Source organism: Mustela erminea, chromosome 9 (genome assembly GCF_009829155.1).
Source record: "Mustela erminea isolate mMusErm1 chromosome 9, mMusErm1.Pri, whole genome shotgun sequence".
Classification (NCBI taxonomy): Eukaryota; Metazoa; Chordata; class Mammalia; order Carnivora; family Mustelidae; genus Mustela; species Mustela erminea.
In genome coordinates, this window is record NC_045622.1 from 75,581,228 (window position 1) to 75,602,968 (window position 21,741).

Genomic DNA, 21,741 nt, shown 5'->3' on the forward strand with positions numbered 1-21,741 from the left:
ATGGAATCTCTCCGTGGAGAGTTCTAATTTCCAAAACTGGAGCTCAGAGGAGTCCTCAGTCACCGAGGGGATCAGACCTGCCTGACTGTAGTCGGGGAGCAAACCCAAGGCGTCCAACTTCGCCATTAATGGCAATACATTTCAAATGAGCACAGTTTTCCGTTAAAAAGAAGCATCTCTTCTCTAGAAGAAGGTATACATTCAATTTTGTCAGAAAACGAAAATTCAGCCACCTCCACCTCCAGAATGCAGGGAGTGCCCCGGGGGTTGAGGGCTCCTGAACCTGAGTCTGCAGCCCAAACACTGACTCTACTCTTTCCCTCCACCCCGTTCTTTTCCCCTACCCCCACAGAAAGCCAAATTCAACTGGGACCCAGAAACCGTGGGGATGATCCACGGTTCTTTCTTTTGGGGCTACATCATCACCCAGATTCCGGGCGGCTACATCGCGTCTCGGCTGGCCGCGAACAGGTAACGCGCCCGCAGGGATGGGGGGTCTTGTGCCTCGGAAGGGACATCAGAGGCTGGGGGCAGGGATGACAGCCCTTCGGGACTGGAACTGCTGCGTGAGGTCTCCTGGTTCCCGGGCACCTCCGCTCTCGGGGCTGGAACTGCTGGTGCCTCCTTCCAGAATTCGGCACCCAAGAGAATTTGGGCTCGTCAGGCTGGGCGCCGGTTGCCGCTTCCTCTCTGATCTGGCTGGGCCAACTTTACTCCAAATGGTCGACATGCCTTATGGCCTGGTAGGAACTGAGAACGGGAGAGGAGTGGACCGAGCCGCGAGTGAGCCGCTGGGTGCACAAAGGGGACGGGGACGTACTATGTGTGCGTACGTGTGTGTGTGCGCGCGCGCGCGTGTGCATGCGTGTGTGTGTGTGCGTGTGTGTGTGTGTGTGTGTGGTTAGGGGGTAGCGACACGTGCTGCACTCTCGCCAGTGCGCCCCCTCGGGTGCCCGGGTCCCTTTGGTGCTGACCTCCCGGCAGGGCGCATCGAACGCCGGGCCGCAGAGCCGCCCAGATGGTGCTCTGGATCTGGAGGATTTGTCTCTATGGAGGCAGGCGGGACTTCAGGCGCCCGGGGTGCGATTCCACCTGTTAATGAGCACCAGTGAGTAGGGGCGGGGTTGGGGACTGAGCTCAGCTGAGTCCTGAGGCTTCCAGCTAGCAGCGGGGACTGCAGCCCAGGTCCTAGAGCCATCTCCAGGGATGCCACTGGGGTCACTTGCAGAGACACCCCTAAGTATGGGGCATAAAGACTGATGGGGTGGTGATGTTTAGGAGCACAGCCTGGCCACTGCAGGGTGAGAGGCAGCTTTATCTGCTTCATTGGGTATATTAAGATAAATAAAACTAAATACATTCTCAAGGCTGAATTATAAAACTGAGAAGGAACTCTGGCACTCACCTTTTCAAGTGTTGCTTCATAGAGAACCACCCCCCCCCCCACTTCAGATCTTTCTTCAGATTTTGTATCTGTGACTTCACCTCCCCCCCCCCATCCAAAGTTAGATTTTCTGGGGGGAGATATCTTGAGCTGGGGACACTCTAGTCTTGATCCCCTTTTTGCTTTTGCTTTCATAAACTGGTTCCTTCTCATTTCTCAATAAAATCTCCTAGGAGGCCTCTTCCAGTGGCTTTTGTCACCTAAGATCCCATTCACCAGCAGTGACTTCCTGCCCAAGATTTTTCTGTCCCCTGCAAAGCCACGGGAAGAATTCTGGCAAATTTATTTTAGTCTTCACAATTGCTTGGGCCAGGATTTTTGGACAGCCCTTCAAAAGAAGAGAGTGAAAGATTAGGAATAGTGCCTTTTGAATATCATCTTTACCCTGACATCAGGATGGTTAGTACTCAGACCCAATAAGAGACAAACTATTCTTTTAAAAAAGGAATCATTTAAAAATGAAAATCATTAACTATCTAAAAAACCCAATTCTATGGATGGGATAAATCAATTTAAGAAAATATGTCCTCAAATAGTACTGGTAATAAACATATTACATTTTTGGATCCCTAAGTCACAATGTCTCAAATCTTTTTTTTTTCTCCTCAATTTTTTTTTTTTTCTGAGTCAAAATAAGCTTCCTAGAAAGATAGTCCAAACACGTTTGTGAAATATTTTCACTTCAGGGGGAAAACAACCAATAATTCACAAAAAACCAACAATGATACAAGAAACTCAAAATAATGTGAAATGTAACAATAATGGCTGTGCCTTTAAGGTTTTTTCAGAGTCAAAACCTTCAGCTTGCCAATTGTTAAAATGCTAACATCTTCCTGCCAGGAAAAAACACCAGGGATGCCCCAGCTTTCCCTCTTTGTAACACTGGGAGGTCAATAAACAGGTTTTCCTGGTTTAAAAAAAAAAAAGAAAAGAAAAAAGCCATCTCATTTCTATACTACCATTTTGTTATGTTTAGTGAAGACTCATGCTAACTCAGGTTCTAATTCATTTGGTAGATTTTTTTTTAAAGGAAAAAATTGTGAACTTTAGAAGTCACATTGGATCTCGAGTCATCTTACCTTTGTATAGCTATTCAGGGAAGAGAAACTTAGTATCTTCATAATGTTTTCAATGTCTTGTGCTCTCCAAGACTGAGAAAGCTAAAATTTATTGTAAAATATGACCAACATAATAGAAGATAAAGACTAACTTCCTTATCAGATCTTTGGGTTTTGACATCTTTGTCTCACTTAAAAAATATAACATAATATTACAAATAGTTGAAGCCTCCTGTGAAAACAGGTTTAAAAAATGTACAACATTGCCTTTTCTGATGATGAAGTATTGTATCCTAAGAAAAATATACAAAAAAGAAAATATAATAAAAACCATAAATTAATCACACAGAGACCTTATTGTTAACATGTTGATAAATGTTCAAATAGTCCTATATATAAGCTACATAGAATTTTATCTTAGAACTTTTTTTATGAACACAAAATCTGAGAGATTTAAAATTGGTTGCAAAGATGTACATTTCCTAGTATGACCCTTTTTCAGAAATAGAAAAAACAATACAGCAAGACAAGTTTTCCACAGACAAATATTGTATGCCTATTCAAATCAACTTCTCCCTATAGATCATCTAATAGTAGAACAAGATTTCCCTTGAGTGGGATACTGGGGACAGATTCCTTTCCCTCTAGGTGGAAAAGCTCGCTTTGGAAAATGTTTGCCATCACAGTTACGGGTGGAACTGGAGTAGAGGAACTGAGATGTGTGAACACTGCTCCCCTTGAGAGAAGGGCTCCTGGATACACCTCCTGGGCAAATTTCTCAATGAAAAACCAACAGCAATGATGTGCCTTCTCCATTTTATGCTTTAAGCAAAGGCAGCTGCACCCTTGGTCAGAATACAGAGTCTTGGTCCCTTTTCTGGTCAGATTCTAAGTATTCTTACTTCCTTCTTCATTGAGAAAAAAAGCTAGGGAAGAGAAATCTCAGTCCCAGGGGAGGACTCTTGCATCATTTTTTCCTTTGTCTTTTCTTAAAGGGCTATAGCACGTCTTGGACAGGAGAATTTAGTCACCTCCCTGGAGGGCTTTGGGGTGAGGAATCCAAAGAAGATTCCTTACAAAAATCTGCAGTTTTTCTAGATGAGGACATATTTACTACAGTGGTAACAGTGTGTTGGGGGAACTTAATGTTGCCTGTAAACAGTACAAGACACGGGGCTTACGTTAATCCAGATCATTACAAATGTGGACTTGCTAAGGATTATTTTTATCTTGCATTTTGACTGATTAAGAACCTAGGCAAGTACTTAACAGGAAAAACAACAGAATTTTTGCAAAGGACATAATCAAGGATGGTCAGATTTGTCAAATAGTTGGTCAACGTTATGTTTTCATTGGACAATATGATCTTCACCCTGGACAATATTATCTTCCTTCTTTCTAGGGGGCAATAGAGTATGAACCTTATTTAAAACTTTTTCCATGGGGCGCCTGGGTGGCTCAGTTGGTTGGATGACCGCCTTCGGCTCAGGTCATGATTCTGGAGTCCCGGGATCGAGTCCCACATCGGGCTCCCAGCTCCATGGGGAGTCTGCTTCTCCCTCTGACCTTCTCCTTGCTCATGCTCTCTCTCACTGTCTCTCTCTCAAATAAATAAATAAAATTAAAAAAAAATAAAATAAAAAATAAAACTTTTTCCAGTCCTCCTCATATGTTCTTGATCTGCCAATGGTGATTTAGTTTTTTTACATGGCACTTATGGTCAGCTGTCCTACCAGTATTTTACTTATTTATCTTTTGGTTTTGTCCAATAAAGTGTAAGCTCCATTAAAGCAAGCAATTGTATCCACGTTGTTCTCACTGCTCTATCCCTAGCATCCCTATGGCCCAAGACAGATATTTGTTGAATAAATAAAATGAAAGTGGCTGGGCTTAAAAAAAAAAAAAGCAGTATAGCAGAGTGGTTAAGATACAGGTTCTAAAGACAAACCATGTAGGTTCAGACTCCTAAAGGTACTACTTAATAAATGAATAACATAAAATATTACTCAACTCCTCTGAACTTCAGTTTATATTTCTGTAAAAGGGTACTAATCAAAGTACCTACTTAATATGAGTATCATGACAGCTAAATAAAGAATACGTGTAAGGTTCTTAGAAGTGCCTGGTCCTCATTAGATGTTGGCTGTTATCATTTCTTATTATTATTATTTTTTAAAGATTTTATTTATTTATTTGACAGAAAGAGATCACAAGTAGGCAGAGAGGCAGGCAGAGACAGTAGGAAGCAGGCTCCCTGCTGAGCAGAGAGCCCAGGACCCTGGGATCATGACCTGAGGTGAAGGCAGAGGCTTTAACCCACTGAGCCACCCAGGAGCCCCTATTATCATTTATGATTAATAAAGCCCTAACTTCAGGAAAAAATGAAAGAATAAGTAATATCTTAAGGCCATTCTGTATTATTTATGTTTAAATTTGTCTTAAGTATTAGTAATGCAAAGGGATTATTTCTATTGTGCTGAAAATGCATCTTTCCACTCATCACATTTCTAGCTCTATTAAATTTATTTCCCCATACACATTATTCCAGCTAAAATATTGCCCACTGAAAATGCCTTAAGTCTCATTTGAAGGACTGTCTTAGGAAAGCTTTTTAGCCAAGGGATAGAGAGTGCTAGTAATTCAATGCATTCAGTCTTGAATTGTAGTCTAGTATTGTAAAAACACTTAGAGAAATCCATTTAAGTCTGAGGTTAGACCTCTCTGTAGAAAGTTACAGTTTATTTCCTCCTACCCCTCTTTTTTATTTAAAAAGGGTTTAATTCCTGGTCCAACGTTTTGTCTTTCCAGGTGTTTCTTGGGTTTCTAACTTGGCTTTTGCTAAAGAAAAAAAATAGTTCTTTATTTGAATAATGAGGATCCTGTTTGTAACAGGCAGTGAACTTTAGCTAACAGAAAGAACTAAGGTTAGGGGGAGATAAGGCTCATCTAATCCAATCTTCTCACTTAGAGACCAGGAAAGGGAAATAGAGAATCAGGGAGGTGGTGGTGCCTTGCCCCGGATCACAAAGAGATTGGGACTAAAACTCAGGTGGCCAGCGCATGATCTCAGGCTATCTCTACACTGAAATTTAGCATCTCTGCTTGATACCATGTACTTCACCATAAAGTTCACTTTCAGGAGCAAGCTGAGCCATCTGCTCTCTCAATGAGTGCCTACAATCTATCATGCCCCAAATCCAGGAAAGAAATCCAAGAATTAGAAAGAGAAGCCTTCGGCTGGCCCAAGGGAGTCTTAGATTTTGGTGGCAGGAGAAACATACTGTATTTTTGTGTGTGTGTATGGACTCCCAAACAATTTGGCTATATAGCATGAATGATTCTGTTCTTTTCTTTGCAAGAGACAAAAACCTAAACTTGATAATGGCTTAGACAAATAGTGTGGTTTTCTATAGGAGAAAATAATGGCATTTAGAACTTTTTCTCTGTACCTAGCACTTTGGTAGTATGTGGGCTTCTGCAATCATTGAGCATCACTGGGCAAGGGGGGGAGAGTTCCGGGGCGGGGGTTGGGATAAAAAAAAAAAAAAAAGGAAGAGATTCTTCTTTGGGATTTTGATGGCTACAACTCAATTCATACCACTGTTATGAAAGAGAGAGCAGTTTATACTTAAAAATCAACAAATTCAAATGCCTGGATTTTAAAACTGTTAACTCATGTGAACTTGCATTTATCAAAATGAAATTTGGTATACTTTAGGTAAATATTCTGGCTTGCCTGATTCTGAAAAATTCTCTTGTGAAAGGGATTTTCAGAAAGAGAGGAATGAAGATACTTTGAACATAACATCTTCATATTTTAAGCCCAGGAAGGGACAATTTTACCAATGTTATTCTTTTTCCTTCACAGAAATAAAACAATGAAGGTGTGCTTTATTTACTGGAATAAGCACTGGAAATTAATTCTTAAGTGTCATTACCAAACACATATGCAAACATTATCTATCTATCATCTATCTATCTATCTATCTATCTATCTATGTATCTATCATCTCTCACTCATTTTTTTCCTCTCTACTAACTATCCATTGCAACATCTACATTGCAGGGACTCCTTAACCCTTCCGGTGAGAAACATTTGCAAATTCCTTTTGTAGGAGAAAATCATTCCGCCGATGAACATAAAGCTGTGGCAAGTGACCACCATCCTGCTGTGGTGGAAATGTTTTATCACCATCCAGTCCGTTAGGGCCAGAGGTGACTCTGTGTTTCACTCCTCCAGCATCTCACTGCCTTCCCATTGTGGGCTCTGTAGGGACAAAGCAGAAGAGACTTCCTTTTTCTGACAAAAGAAAATGCCTCTCCACAAGATGAATAAATGGATCGAGAGAGGGAGGGGGTCCCTAAGGGCTGGCACGTGGTTTGCTGACAGGAGCTTCTCTTTCCTTCGATTCTCTTCTCCTCTGGACCTTTACTAGCTCTGACTTCCCCTGTGGCTGCCACAGCCAACTACCGCAGTGCAGAGGCAGCCTCTGGAGGGGAGGGCCGTGATTTTGAGGGAGGAGAGAGTCAGGTGGGCAGCTGGTGGAATGATTGTCCCGCTGCCATATGCCACTGTTGGGGCTGTCTAATTTCTCTGTCATGAGTGATGAAGTCATTTTTACAACTTAATGATGTACCAAGGGACCCAGAGGGCTGGCTTGTGCTTGTGTATTCCTTTTTAAATACGGGAATGGTGCGTCAGATGTGACAAAGGGAGGCGCCTGGGCCCTGATTTGATTAGATTAAATAGATTAAGCAGCCTGAATCAGTCTATTCCTACAGACCCTCTTGGACAGGATTAGTGCCACACCTGGGGTGAGGAACACTAGTTCCCTGTTAAGTGACAAGCCACTGTCCAAATGGAAATGGATTGATTGATTTGGGGAAAATGGATATCATCTGTAGAAGTGACAAGTCACCAGTGTTCCTGTCACCTCTACCAGGCAAATCCTTTTGGGGTGGGCTTGGTAGCTGGGGGTGTTTGTGGCCGTGGGTCATATAGAAATAATGGGACTGAGAATTTCACAGCTAACTCACCCTGGAGCACACGGAATGTTTATCATCAGGCAGGGGTGAGGCAGGTTTTCAGCAATTGCATTTGCTTTTCCAAACAGGGACACTGCGTGCTTCTCAATTTTGAGAATCTGTTTAATAATATAGAGCCTCCTACCACGCGCACGCACACACACACACACACACACACACACATGCATACACACCCATGTCCTTAAAGTCATTCTGTGTAAGAGAATATAATCATTTCACAATGGAAGACAAAGAAGAGAGAGAGAGTGTGTGTATTTTAACTTAAAAATAAGCAAATTGAATTCATTTTAATATGTCATTTGTTGTAGGGGAAATCATGAGGAAAACAACAATTTTGAGTAGCTTTCAAGTGGTTTATCATTTTGAAAAGCAATCTTAATAAGCAAATGGCCCTTATTTCACAGAGATTATAATGTCCTTTGAGCAATGGAGAGCACCCATCAGTTTCTGATCCTGTTCTTAAGGCATTTGAAATGTTAAGATTTTTCACATTCACTTTGCATGTTTCTTTGCCTTTTTTTTCCCCCCTTGGCTCATTTACTGACACCCATCTCTGATTTATATTCACAAGCATGGGTTTTTCACGTAGAACTTTAGCTGCCAATTATACAAGGAGAAGGACTTGAGGAGAAATGAACTATCATGCTAGGTGAGATGCAACGTGCTCTATGGAACTTCAAGATTGGCGATATTTATTTATCTAATAGCTTTATGATGGCTTAATTAATTGTTCAGTGAAAGGAATGGTTTAGTTAAGTTTATTGCTGAAAAATTTTGTGTAATTTGTTAGTATTTTCAGTATTTTCATATATATATGTATGTATTTTCAGTATTTTCATATATATATGTATGTATTAAAAATAGTCAAGTATTTATTTGGGAAAATTTGTTTCTAGAAAATGTGTTTTTTTTAAAAAAGATTTTATTTATTTATTTGACAGAGAGAGGGATCACAAGTAGGCAGAGAGGCAGACAGAGAGAGGGGGGAAGCAGGCTCCCCCTGAGTGGGGAGCCTGACATGGGGCTCGATTCCAGGACCCTAAGATCATGATCTGAGCCAAAGACAGAGGTTTAACCTGCTGAGCCACCCAGGCACCCTAAGAAAATATGTTTTTTTGAATAATAGTTCTTTATTTACCTATACATTATTCACCTTTACTTGGAATAACTGGAGGATCAGACCATAAGTGAGCTTCTAAACTGACATAGATTATAGAGCAAGCAAATAAAAAAACAAAACCCAGAATATAAATCAGAAATCAGCTTAATTTATCAAACATGTAATTGGTTACTTATATTGACTAGTCTTTTTTTTTTATATTGACTAGTCTTAAATTGCTATTCTATAATTGACATTCATGAAAATATTCTCAAATAAACTGCGTTATTATTTGATAGGTCATTAAACTTAACATTTTGCCTATTGAAAAACATAGAAAATGTACCTGAGAAAATCCAAAATGAAATTTCAAAAGAAAAAGAAATTGTAAAAATGAACCTAAAAAGCAGCATAGATGTTCTTCTTAGGCCTACTTAAGTCAAGCAGTAACAAGATCGCTTAATTTATATGATGGAATAAAGGACAGTATTCTCCTTCCCTGTAGTTAAGAAGAGTCTAGAAATCTAGCTTTTAGATTAAAATGGGGGAAAACAAAGCCAGCTCTACTGAATGGAAACCCAGAAGCGCTGCTCTAACCAGGCACAATGGAGAGGGATGAGTATCAGGAAAGCCTTTCAATCAACGTGAAGTAGATCATTCAGGGATAACATTTCTACCTCTCCCTAAATAGTACATTTGTACTGGGGTGGGAAGAGAGAGAAAGGATATGAGTTATAAATTGTTTCCTTAATTGCCTTAGTTCCCCATTTCAGGAAGCAGATGAAATTAGACTTGAATACAATACTAAATACATGTATTGCCAAACTTCTTATGTATAGCCATCATCTTTCTTCCTCATAAAGACTCTGTAAGGCAGACATTCTTAACACTTGTTTAACTGATGAGAGAACTGAACAAAAAAATAGTACTTATTTCCCCAACGATTACTAGCTGATAAGAGGAAGAGCTGGGCTATCAACCCCAGTAGGTCTGTTTTCATAGGATGTGCTTCTTCACTAAACACATTTCTCCTATGGAATAACTTTCTATGTGTTCTTTAGAATATTTATTTTAGGGGCCCCTGGGTGGCTCAGTGGGTTAAGCCTCTGCCTTCAGCTCAGGTCATGGTCTCAGGGTCCTGAGATCGAGCCCCATGTCGGGCTCTGCTCAGTGGAGAACCTGCTTCCCCCCTCTCTCTCTGCCTGCCTCTCTGCCTATTTGTGAGCTCTCTCTCTGTCAAATAAATAAAATCTTTTTAAAAAAAATATTTATTTTACAATCCCTTAAAAAATTCACTATATTAATTAGTGCTGGGTTAGGCTCATAGGAAAGAACATGAATGTAGAATAATTTATAATATTTTTTGCATGATTTTGGTTTTTAGACAAGCCTTCTAATCAGGATAAACTTGGAAACCTATTATGTGGAGATTGCTTTCAGAGCCGCAGTGCTATGAAATGCAATTATGTGTCAATGTTGGAACCAGTGCTAGAGATAATGAAACTCACAAGAACTGTAAATGTTTAGTAGTATATAATCTATTTCCTTCTACCTAGATAATCAAAAACATATTCAATGCTTATGTCTGTCTGTTGTTTGTTTGTTTGTTTTTGTTGACATCAGGCCAAACAAAACTATGACTGTCAAGCGTAATACAATATCATGATGAGGACATTAAAAATTAATAAATGGTGGGATTCTTTCAGAGGACAATATGTCATCTCTGAAGCATTACCACCTAATTTAATTTTGAATGCAGAGCTTTAGAGACTGTGGTTTCAATGGCTGATGAGGATGCTGGGATAAACAGAGACTGTGATGGCAGTGGGTTTTCAGAGATTCTGTAGTGTTGTTAGGAAGGCAAGGAGGAGGTCAGACCGGGCCAAGTACTTGAACTCAGTAACTCTCTCAAGTGAGGATTTATTCACAGGAATACTCTACATTCTGGTCCATGGCTGCCATCCTCTAGTTATTTTATGAGAGTAACTCAGCTACCTAGGATTAGTAGGATACCCAGAACAGTAGTTCATCCTCACTAAAAGCGCAAGAACAAGGAAATGGTCAATTGATTGAAAAGGATGTCAGGATAATAAAGACTCGAAGAAGAAAGATCTGTTCTCACCCACATATACCTCAGGAAGGGAAGTTAAACTGCTCTAAAGTCTTCATACAGAAGTAACTGGGCGGTTATTTTTTTAAAAGATTTTATTTATGTATTTGACAGAGAAAGAGAGAGAGTAGGGGGACACACACAAGCAGGGAGAGCAGGAGAGGGAGAAGCAGACTCTTTGCTGAGCAGAGAGCCCGATGCAGGACTCGATCCCAGGACCCTGAGATCATGACCTGAGCTGAAGGCAGACACTTAATTGACCAAGCCACCCCGGTGCCCCTGGGTGGTCATTTCTTAAGAGCATATCATGTATAAGGCATTCTGTAAGCATCATGGGGTTTGAAGAAGTGAAATAAAGACCTGGACTGTGTTCCCCACAAATCATGCTGGGGGGTAGGGGGGAATGAGCCCTTGAATTAAGTCTTATAAAAGAAATCTACAGTTGCTTGAAGGATATCTGAGAGAAAAGATTGGCCAAAAAAAGAGCTGTGTGTGTGTGTGTGTGTGTCTGTGTGTGTGTGTGTGTGTGTGTGGTGAGTAGGTATTAGGGATAAGGGTGGCAGTGTACCAAACACCAAGACACACATAATTCATTTGGACAAGGCTTTACATTTTTAAGAAATCTTTTGTTTCCTGCCAGATATTTTAGATGGTTTGTGGAGGCACAGATTGAGAGCCTGATGCAGTTCAGTACACTCAGTATGCCTTCAGAATGGAACATAGAAATTTTACTCTATGTCTTCATGCACTTTACACTGACCGAATTTATTTTATTTTATTTTTTTTAAGATTGTTATTTATTTATTTATTTGAGATACTGAGCGAGAGAGAACACACATTGGGGATAAGGGCAGAGAGAGAGGGACAAGCAGACTCCTCACAGAATAGGAACACCGGGCTGGATTCAAGAACCCTGGGGTCATGACATGAGCCAAAGCCAGAAGCTTAACTGACTGAGCCACCCAAGTGCCCCTAAGCTGCTAGAATTTCAAGATGACATGAACAACTCTGAATCTGTTGTTATAGAAGCAACACTATTGGGGCACCTAGGTGGCTCAGTGGGTTAAATCCTCTGCCTTTAGCAGGGAGCCTGCTTCCTCCTCTCTCTCTCTCTCTGCCTGTCCTTCAGCCTTCTTGTGATCTCTGTCAGTCAAATAATAAATAAATTAAAAAAAAAAGAAGCAATACTATTTAACCAGGGCAAAAGCATGCTGGGAAAACAAAAGGGCAAAGAATAAGAACTCTCTGAAAACTCTAATGACTATTGGGAAATTCCTGTATAATGATAGCCGATATTTATACAACACTTACTATGAACCAGGTACTGTCCCTTTCATAACTGATTCATTTAATCTTCATGATAGTCCGTTGAAGTATGAAAACTTATTATTTCCATTTTACAAATGGAAAAAAAGTAAGGCTTAGAGAATTTAAGTAATAACAACTTGCCCAACATTATACTTAGAAAGAAATTAGTGCTGGAATTTGAATTCACATACCATAACCACAACTTTTAGTCTTCATATTATAGTATGCTGTTTATATGTCCCCAGGAGAAATATGGCAGCTGCTCAGGCAATTTGGCCAGTGAGGGCAGTCGAAATTAGGCCAGAGAACCTCACTTTGGATCTTGATCCAACCATCTAATTATAATTTGTGCTTTGTAAGGAATATTGCACCTTTCAGCAGGAGTTTCCATTCCATTCTTCCTCTTCCCTTCTATAAATAAAGGTAAATCCCCTTTTCCAGCTATGTCTACCACTGCCCATTTTAGGGTTGTCCCCAGTCCTGCCCCAGCTCTGTCCTTTCTGTGATGTCCTGGGGGAATATCTAGCATAGTACTGCTAAACCAAAGATTCCCAAGTCAGAAAAAGCAATACGAGCATCATCTGGAAACTAGTGAGAAATGCATATTCGCAGGCTCCACAAACCTCCTGAGCAAGAAGTTCTGGCGCCTGGCAATCTGTGTTTGAACAAGCCCCTGCAGATGATGATTGTGAATGATGAAATCTGAACATCCCTGTACTGGACTATGTTATATTCTAGAACTTGTATTCCATACTTACTTTGATTTCTTCCATTTCTCTTTTGAAAGCTAGACTTTGCTCATAAAAAGACAAAACTCTCCCTATATAAGCTTCACAATTAAACTACTTTGAAACCTAGGATAGGAGAAGAAGCCTTTTTTTTTTACTCCTCATTGCTGCTATCATTGATTATTCAACATGTTTTTGTTTTCCCAAATGGTTGCCATTTTTATCTGCTGCTGATGGCACTGTATGAGTACTAGTTCTGCTGCCATTACAGTAGACTAGAGCTTAGCAGATAAGCATCTAGGATCTATAACCAGACCACGTCAATACAAACCACAATTCTCCACTTAGTACCCATGTGACTGTAGCAAGATATTTAAACTCACTTGCACTTAGTTATTCTACCTATGAAATAAGGACAGCAGTAGCTGCATGCTGATACTATTATTAGCTTAAAATGAGAATCTAGAACAGTGACTGACATATGCTAACAATTCAATAACCATTGGTGATTTATTATTATTCCTAATTGACTGAATCACATTTATGGATTTATTTTTATGTGCAGGTGCCTTTGAAGTGCATCATTTTTAGTCTCACAGCAATCCTATGATGTATAATAGATGAATAGCACCATTGTACAGATCCTAACAGCATTTAAATGCTTAGGCTATCCCAGGCATTCTTCTAGATGCTTTATTTATAATAACACATAGGTTCTGCTAATAGCCCCATTTTGCAGACAAGGAATGAAGCATGGTTAGTTAAATAACTGCTCGTAATCACTCAAGTAATAGATAACAGAAATGAACTTCAAAGCCCAGCAGCCTAGCCTTAGACTCTTGATCATTACATGGCTCTGCCATTTTTCTAGGCAAGGAATCAGAAGCCTAGAGAAGTTAACTAACTTTCCAGTCACACAATTATTGAGCGATGAAACAATGGTCTTATGAAAATTTCTGTACCATATCTATGTTACTTCCCCCACCTCGACCACCATTAGTGACTTTGGTGCCTTGCTCATCTGAAAGCCAGCATCTCACCAAAATTTACATGGATCCTGATCACTTTCTGTCTCCTTGGGCTCCAGACCCCTCTCCCCTTAATTCTAGTAAGCTTTGTGATTACTTCATCTTAAGGGCTTCATCATTGTTTACCCTCTACAATCACTCCAAGTTGCATCGTCTCCAGGATGCCACGAAATTACAGACTCTGCTCCTCCCCTCTTTGTTTAATCTGTATTTCCTCACACCCTCCCCACACCTTCCTTGTTCATAATCTCACTCTCAATGGCCTACTTCTCTTACTCGGGGTACCAGGTACTACCATGTCCAAGCATTTTAAATACTGACCTAGTCTCTAATATAGAATGAAATCCCTTCCATTTTTGACCTTTGCTGATCCATTTCCTCTTTTTGGAACTTCTTCCTTATTTTTTCTTTTTTTCCTAACGTTCATCTTCCAAGACCCAAGGTGAAAGTATCCCTGTGACGGGCTTGCTTCTTGGTCATCCCAGCTGGAATGGGAGGGAATCCCTTCTCTGGCTTTTCATTTGTACTCCTCTTATGACCTTTGGCTTAAGTTGTCTCCTGGTACTTGTCTCTCCCTTCCTTTCTCCTACTACACCCAGGACCATCTTTATCTTTCTCCTGAGTGCCTAATAGCATCATACCAGTGAAAGAGCACAGATTTTCATGTCTCAGAGTCCTGGATTCCAGTTTCCGCTTTACTTCTTGCTTTTGTCTTGCGCAGTCATTGTCTCCAGTTTCCTATTTGTACACCGAGATGACTGTGTGGCTCAGAGAGTAGTTACGAGGATTACATGAATTAATGTAGGTGGAGTGTGTATAGTAAGTGCTTGGCAAGTTTTAGTTCCGTATTCCTCCTCAGCACCATACCCTACTCTAAATATAGTCTCACAAAGAGTTGGAGTGTGAATGAATAAATGAATGTTGAATGAAGTGGCTGCTTTAATTTTGGCTGTGTGTAGCACAGCAAGAAAAAGTGTGAAGGCTTCCCATACTGGGCAAGAATTGGATAATCAGAATTTTAATTATCTGGGTATTGAGTTGGATAACAATGATACGAGATTTTAAAAAGAAGATGAGGTTCTAAAAAGTCTGAGGGATTTCATTTTTTTTTTTTTTATGTCGTAGGGATTTCATTTTTAAATAGAAAAAAAAAGCCAATGAGTTTTTATGATCCAATAGTAACTAATAATGAAAAAAGGGATAATTAAAAGAATTTAAGAACTTAAAAGTAGGAAGCATTTAGATATGTCACAAGATTATATAATTAGAAACACCATCCAGAGCAGGAGTGGAAAATGAACTTTGAAACGGATCTATTAGGGTTTTCTTTCAGCAATAGTAGGGTGAGTTCAAATAGCTCTGTCAGAACTATTATTTAAATTCAAAGTTAGAATCTTGAAATGTATTACTAACTGCATTTGTGCATAATCAGATGAAAACTCTAGTAGTAAACCCCACTGGCTTTGGAGTTAGATTTGAACCAGGGTTCTTCTACTTGGAACTGAAGAACAACTTGTGCAAGTGTTTTCACTTATTTCAGGCTTAGTTTCTTCATCTATGAAACCGATGTATGAATCATATCCATCTCACTGGGTTGTGAAGTCGCTGTGGATTTTATGGCATGTGAGCTGTTAGCATGGGGTCTAGCAAGTTGAAGAAGCACTTACTAGATTGAGGTCCAACTCTAGTGGGCACTCAACGAACAGTTTATAATTGATTCAGTTCTACTGATGGGTGATTTTGTCGCCCAAGGGACCTTTCGCAATTTTTGTGGATGTTTTTGGTTGTTACAGCTTGAGGGCAAATGCTACTGGCTTCTAACACGGAAAAGCCTCTAGATGTACAATGCCCAGGACAACATCCCACAACCAAAAATTAGCCATCCTGAAATAAAGTTGAATAGAGGTTGAAAAACCTGGAGCCGCAGAATGAGGACAATTCATCTCCCTCTGGCAGATGCACGATTTTAAAACCCTTCAGAGAAAGTGATGGTTGAAAGTTATATTCATAGAAAATAAGTGTCATGACATACGTATTAGATAAAACTAGATATAAACCTTAGGGTTTTTTTTTTTTTTCCTCAAATCTGAGCATGCAAAATTATCACCTGGGTTTTTTATTAGAACACAGATTTTCAGACTTCACTCCCAGCAGAGTCTGATTTGGAGCTCTGGTGTGAAAAATCTGCATTGTTAATAAGCTCTCCAGGGAATTCTGATGCAGCTGGTTCATGGACAACAGTTTAGAGGGATTCTTCTGAAGGGCTAAATGGGGCGGGCGCATACCTCATAGAAACACTTTCAAAAATCCTGAAGCTTTATGTAGCTCTGGTTCTCATTATCCTTAAAGCCTGAAGCAGAGTCAGGGTCTTTTCTTATCGAGGATCCCATTAGCAACATGGGATTCATCAACAGAAAATGTAGTCAGCACGAGTTTGGCAGTACCAGGCAGCCTACCCATACGACCAAAACTCCAATGTCATTTGCCCTTTCTGCTTTCATCGTCTCTGTTACTCAGGTAACACTGCACTTGCAGAACAGTAGAAACATATGCTCATCTCACCCGCTTTGGGAACGTGCACCATTCACCACTAGGTCCAGGAAACATGCCCCATACACTTTCTCCTATTAAAGGAGACCTCCAAAGTGTCCTGGGGTTTGCGTACAAGAACATACAGATTGCATTTTTAAGAGAGGTGGAAATTCTTTCGACGTAGAAGCAATGATTCATAAAAATGCATTTTAAGTCAATTTTTATAACAATCTTGAGTTCTTATTTATAAAGACAGGTTACGGAACCTTGCCTTTCTTTTTCTGAAAAAAAGTTAACGTCACTGGGTGTGTGGCGTCGTGATGGGAGTAATCATTTTTAGAAATTGGAAGTTTCTATTTTGTGACACATTTAGGAAATAGGTTATTCTTTGACTCAAGCCTAAAGATACCTATTCAGCAAACAGCACAGAGGCAGAATGGACCAGGATATTTACCTCCTGAGTGTCGACCTCAGTGGTGAGAAGCCACTGAGGACAGGCGGATATTGGGTTACATCAAGTAAACAAAAGTATTTGACCTGGTCTATGATTCATAGGAAAACAGCTGATCCCCTTCAGCCTTCATAGTCATTTCTCAGATTTCTGTAGCTGATTAATAATGATCAAGGCCCCGGGGCGCCTGGGTAGCTCAATGGGTTAAAGTCTCTGCCTTTGGCTCAGGTCATGGTCTCAGGGTCCTGGGTTAGAACCCAGCATTAGGCTCTCTGTTCAGCAGGGAGCCTGCTTCCCCCTCTCTCTCTCTGCCTGCCTCTCTGCCTACTTGTGATCTCTGTCTGTCGAATAAATAAACAAAATCTTAAAAAAAAAATAACAATCAAGGCCCCTTTCAGAAACTTCGGTGTTTAACTCTTACACTTAAATGGACCCGCTGGAAGAATCGGAGCTTCTGTGAGGCAACAATCTTCACTGAATTCAAGGCTCAATGTTCAGCTGGAGAAAATGTGCAGAGGACACACAGCTTAGCTCATTAGAGATAGTGCGTCCCCAAACTTCTCCACAAGACGGTATTTCTAAAGTTCCTAAACTTCCCTAAAGGGAATATTTTCCTTACTTAGTATGAACATTATGGAAGATTTTTTTAAGAACAAAGTGGAATCTTTGCTTACAGGTGGAGGAAGGTATGAGCACTGAATTTTCAGCAATTCTTTTCTGAATTGTTATGTGTAGCTAGAGGTGTGCCTCAGACAGTACCCCCACTTACATACACAAAAAGGAAATAAAAAATATATATATATTAAATAATAGTTATTTTCATTACCAATACTTGTGCTGTCGGATCTGATCATGAGATTTCTTAGGGCATTTAAAATATAATTGCATTCATTAGATTTTTATGTACATGCAGCTTCTAGGGAAGTCTCAAACAGTTGTATAATGTGAGATGTAGCTCCATTCAGGCGTTTGTTGCTTTTTTTGGCAACTTTTTAGTGAGTATCTGCTATGTGTCAGGCACTGTGCTGTATTAGGGGTATATAACAGTAGACTTGAAAAACAAGGTCTCGCCCCAAAGCAGCTTACATTGTAGACTGAGATATCAACCCAAACTATCAACAATGATTTGATAAATATTTGCAATTTGTTTTTTGGTTTGTTTGTTTAAGATTTTATTTATTTATTTGTCAGAGAGAGACACAGAGCTCAAGCCAGGAGGCGTGGCAGGGAGAGGGAGAAGCAGGCTCCCTGGACTGAATCCCAGGACCCTGAGATCATGACCTGAGCGGAAGGCAGAGTCTTAACTGACTGAGCCACCCAGGTGTCCTAATATTTGCAATTTGTAATTAGATCTATGAAGAAAATAAATATAAGTACATATAACTGGATTTATTGAATCTTTTATTTCTTGTGCTTCAATAATGTAACATTTCAAGATAGTCCAAGTACTATTTGTAGTAACTAACTTACCAAGTAAAGAATATATTTCTTTCAGGAAAAAAACAAAACAAAACAAAACAAAACCAAAAAAAAAACCTACCTTAAAATTGCCTTTAACCTGACCTGAGAAATTTAGAGCCGTTAACTCCTGCTCTTTTTCAGGGTTTTTGGAGCTGCCATACTTCTTACCTCTACTCTGAATATGCTAATCCCATCAGCAGCCAGAGTGCATTATGGATGTGTCATCTTTGTCCGGATACTGCAGGGGCTTGTTGAGGTATGGAACCCCAGGAGGGCGCCATCTTAAGGTTGGCGTGTTAATCGGAACCAGCAGATTATCTTGGACTTGATCTACAAATGAACATTTTATAAGGTTGTGTCTACATACTATGCTTCAAAAATTGGAAAATTTAGATATACAGATATTTTGTGTTTAATTAATGCTAAACTACGACTGTGACTGTTTGCCTCCCCTTCTCTAGAACTAAGTGGTATTAAAGAAATGTTTAGTGACTATTTGACTGGGGGTGGGGGAGAAGAACAGGCACTTTGGTTAATGTGTTGTAAGGAAAATTTTTGAGTCTGTCCTTTGCTGGTGACAACCCTGAATTAATACTTTTTGGGAGATTTATACCAAATCCTTGTTGGACTTGAATCATGATTTGAGTTTTCACTAAAATATTTCATTGATTATATTCTTTGGGAATGTAACTCTAATGATTGACTTTTAAAAACTTCAGATTGGCCTACCTATTGCCCTTCTCTTCTCCTGAAATTTAGTGGGAGTAGATAAATCAGATAAAGTGTTAAACACTGAAAACATTCTCCATTCTCTCCAAAAAGAAAGAGAAGATTGGTAGGATAAAAATGTATAAAATGAGTAATTATTTTATAAGTCTTATGTTCTAGACACTACTTTCGGGAAGTGTGAGCTTCAAGGATCTAGCTTTAGCTTCCTCTGTATGGATTCCTTATATTTGGGAATCACTGTGTTTAATGCCTCACAAAAAGGCCTCCCACATTGCTTAAACTATTCAGAGTTCCAGATAAATGGAGTAATAGAGGGTCTTTTCTTTTGCCTTCATCAGAAGGGACAGAGGTAGAAGGAAGACTCGAAGGGCACGGAGAATTTGGACAGGTCACTAAAAAAAAGCCATGTCCTACCCAATGTGGGCTGAAAGTTTTAAAAGTGGAACTTTAGGGAATAAGCAAAGATCTATGAGTAGCAGTTTTTCCTAATGCCTTGGGCCCATTCTGAGGAAACAATGTCAGAGAAGGGAATGTGCTTGTTTTTCAGTGACCCTTTAATGGTGATATACATCTTCCCCACCACAGGGTGTCACCTACCCAGCATGTCATGGGATATGGAGTAAATGGGCTCCTCCTCTAGAGAGGAGTAGATTGGCAACAACTTCCTTTTGCGGTGAGTCCTGCATGCAGACAGTTATGGTGGGTAAAAGTTCAGGAACAACTTGGATAAGACCTGGAAGGGGATAAAGCTCACCTCTAAAATCATTTGGAGGGTGTGTGTGTGTATGTACATGAGGAAAGGTTTTTGACCACCATTTCAATTTCTTTAATTCTTTTTAGTCTTCTTAAATCCTCTGTTTCCTCTGGGTTCATCCATTTTATCTAAGTTTTCCAATATATTCATGAATAATTTTTGTAATAGTCTTTTAAATTTATTTTTTTTATTATAGTGTTATTATTTTTAGATATCTTTTGTGTCTTGGGATAAGTAGGTCACATCTGCTTATGCAGTCCTGTGTCACTGGCTATATATATAGACATATATATGTATTTGGAGATAGAGAGGTATGAGTGTACATGCACCTGAATGTGCAAGAGTGTTTGTGAGAGTCTACCAAGAGACATGAGATGAAGTCAAGAATTCCTATTTCTTTCACTTACCTATCTCCCATTCTTCCTTTTATTTTAGGTTCATATGCTGGAGCTGTAATTGCAATGCCTTTAGCTGGTATTCTTGTGCAGTATACTGGTTGGTCTTCAGTATTCTATGTCTATGGTATGTTGCATACTACACAGTAAAGTTGAAAGACATGGGTGTAAACTAAAATGGTGAGGTAGATCACTGAATATATTACTGCATTCACTCACATTTTTTTTTCCATTAAGAATCCTTTCCTCATATTTTGAGAAGATAAGGATAATGTTCTATCATTATGAATCTCCCTACCTTGTTATTTATTGTTTTAAAAATACAATTACATTGTTGGTGGAAACTTTATGATATATTTCATATATTGTCCTTGATTATGGAAAAAAATAAATTAGTTCTTGATTCAAAGCCAGTTAAGAGGAAAGAGCTAGGCAGCACATACTTCTCTTTCTTTGCTGCTGTTTTCTCGGCTGACGCTGCCTCCTCAAGACTGAACAGGTATGGGAAGCTGGCAGGGGATAGCAGTGCTAAGGCAACAGTTCACTTTTGTGACAAATTATTAACAGTCTCCTGTGGCAACCTCACATTTTAGTCCTTGTTACTCCAGGATGAAATGAGATGAAGCCCTCAGACAGAAATAAAAAAGGACAAGAAGTCTTAAGTCTAAAGTCCCTTTCTGTTCACTTTCTAACTAGAACCAGAAAGCTTATCACTTGAGTCTCTCTTTAGGATAGAGTCTCTCTATAGAGTCTCTCTTTAGGAGACTTTTTTTTTTTTTTTTTTTTTGCCATGAGAAAAAAATGTAAGAGAGCTGGATTCCAACTGATGTCACTGATTTTTTTTTTTAAAGATTTTATTTATTTATTTGTCAGAGAGTGAGAGAGAGAGAGAGAAAGCCGAGGCGGGCAGAGTGGGAGGCAGGCTCCCCACTAAGCAAGGAGCCCGATACGGGAGTCGATTCCAGGACCCTGGGATCATGACCTAAGCTGAAGGCAGAGGCTTAAACAACTGAGCCGCCCAGGCATCCCATGATGTCATTGATTAATACCATCTTTGGACATGGGCAGGAGAATGTGAAATATTAAGGACATCATGAGGTAGAACTGAACCGTATATGGCTGCTTCCAAATTCAGCATGATCCACCCCCATTTCAAAATGTTCTCATCAGAGAGAATTCTTATGTTTGCAGAATATTATTAAATATGCTTTATAGCAGGAGCTCTTATCCTGGTTCAAAAGCCATAGATAGGTTTTAGATTCATGAACGTCCTAAAGGACAAGCCATGCATACCTTTGTACATTTTTTTTTTCCTGGGGAGATGTTTTTCTTAGATTTTAATCCATATCTTTCATTAGATTTTAGAGTCCATAATTCAAAGAAGTTGAAAGCAAATGTGTATAGGGTATATAGTACAAGTTGGTATGCCCGGACATTAAATCTTCTGATTTGTCCCTTAATTGAATCCATTACGTGATTGAAAATATGATGTGACTGTAAAGTAAGTATATTAATTTCCAGGGGTGCCTGGGTGGCTCAGTCGATGAAGCATCCCACTCTTGGTTTTGGCACATGTCACTGTCTCAAGGTCATGAGAT

General features: G+C 39.7%; 1 protein-coding gene across 1 annotated transcript in view; it reads left to right on the top strand.

Annotated features, from left to right (window-relative positions):
* The window catches only part of SLC17A6 (solute carrier family 17 member 6), a 40,831-nt gene that overhangs the window by 5,236 nt on the left and 13,854 nt on the right, over nucleotides 1-21,741 (top strand). The window contains exons 3-6 of the mRNA XM_032359479.1: nucleotides 353-471; nucleotides 18,407-18,521; nucleotides 19,580-19,667; nucleotides 20,184-20,270. Coding sequence (XP_032215370.1) covers nucleotides 353-471; nucleotides 18,407-18,521; nucleotides 19,580-19,667; nucleotides 20,184-20,270 — 409 coding nt within the window. The remainder of the gene's footprint in view (nucleotides 1-352; nucleotides 472-18,406; nucleotides 18,522-19,579; nucleotides 19,668-20,183; nucleotides 20,271-21,741) is intronic.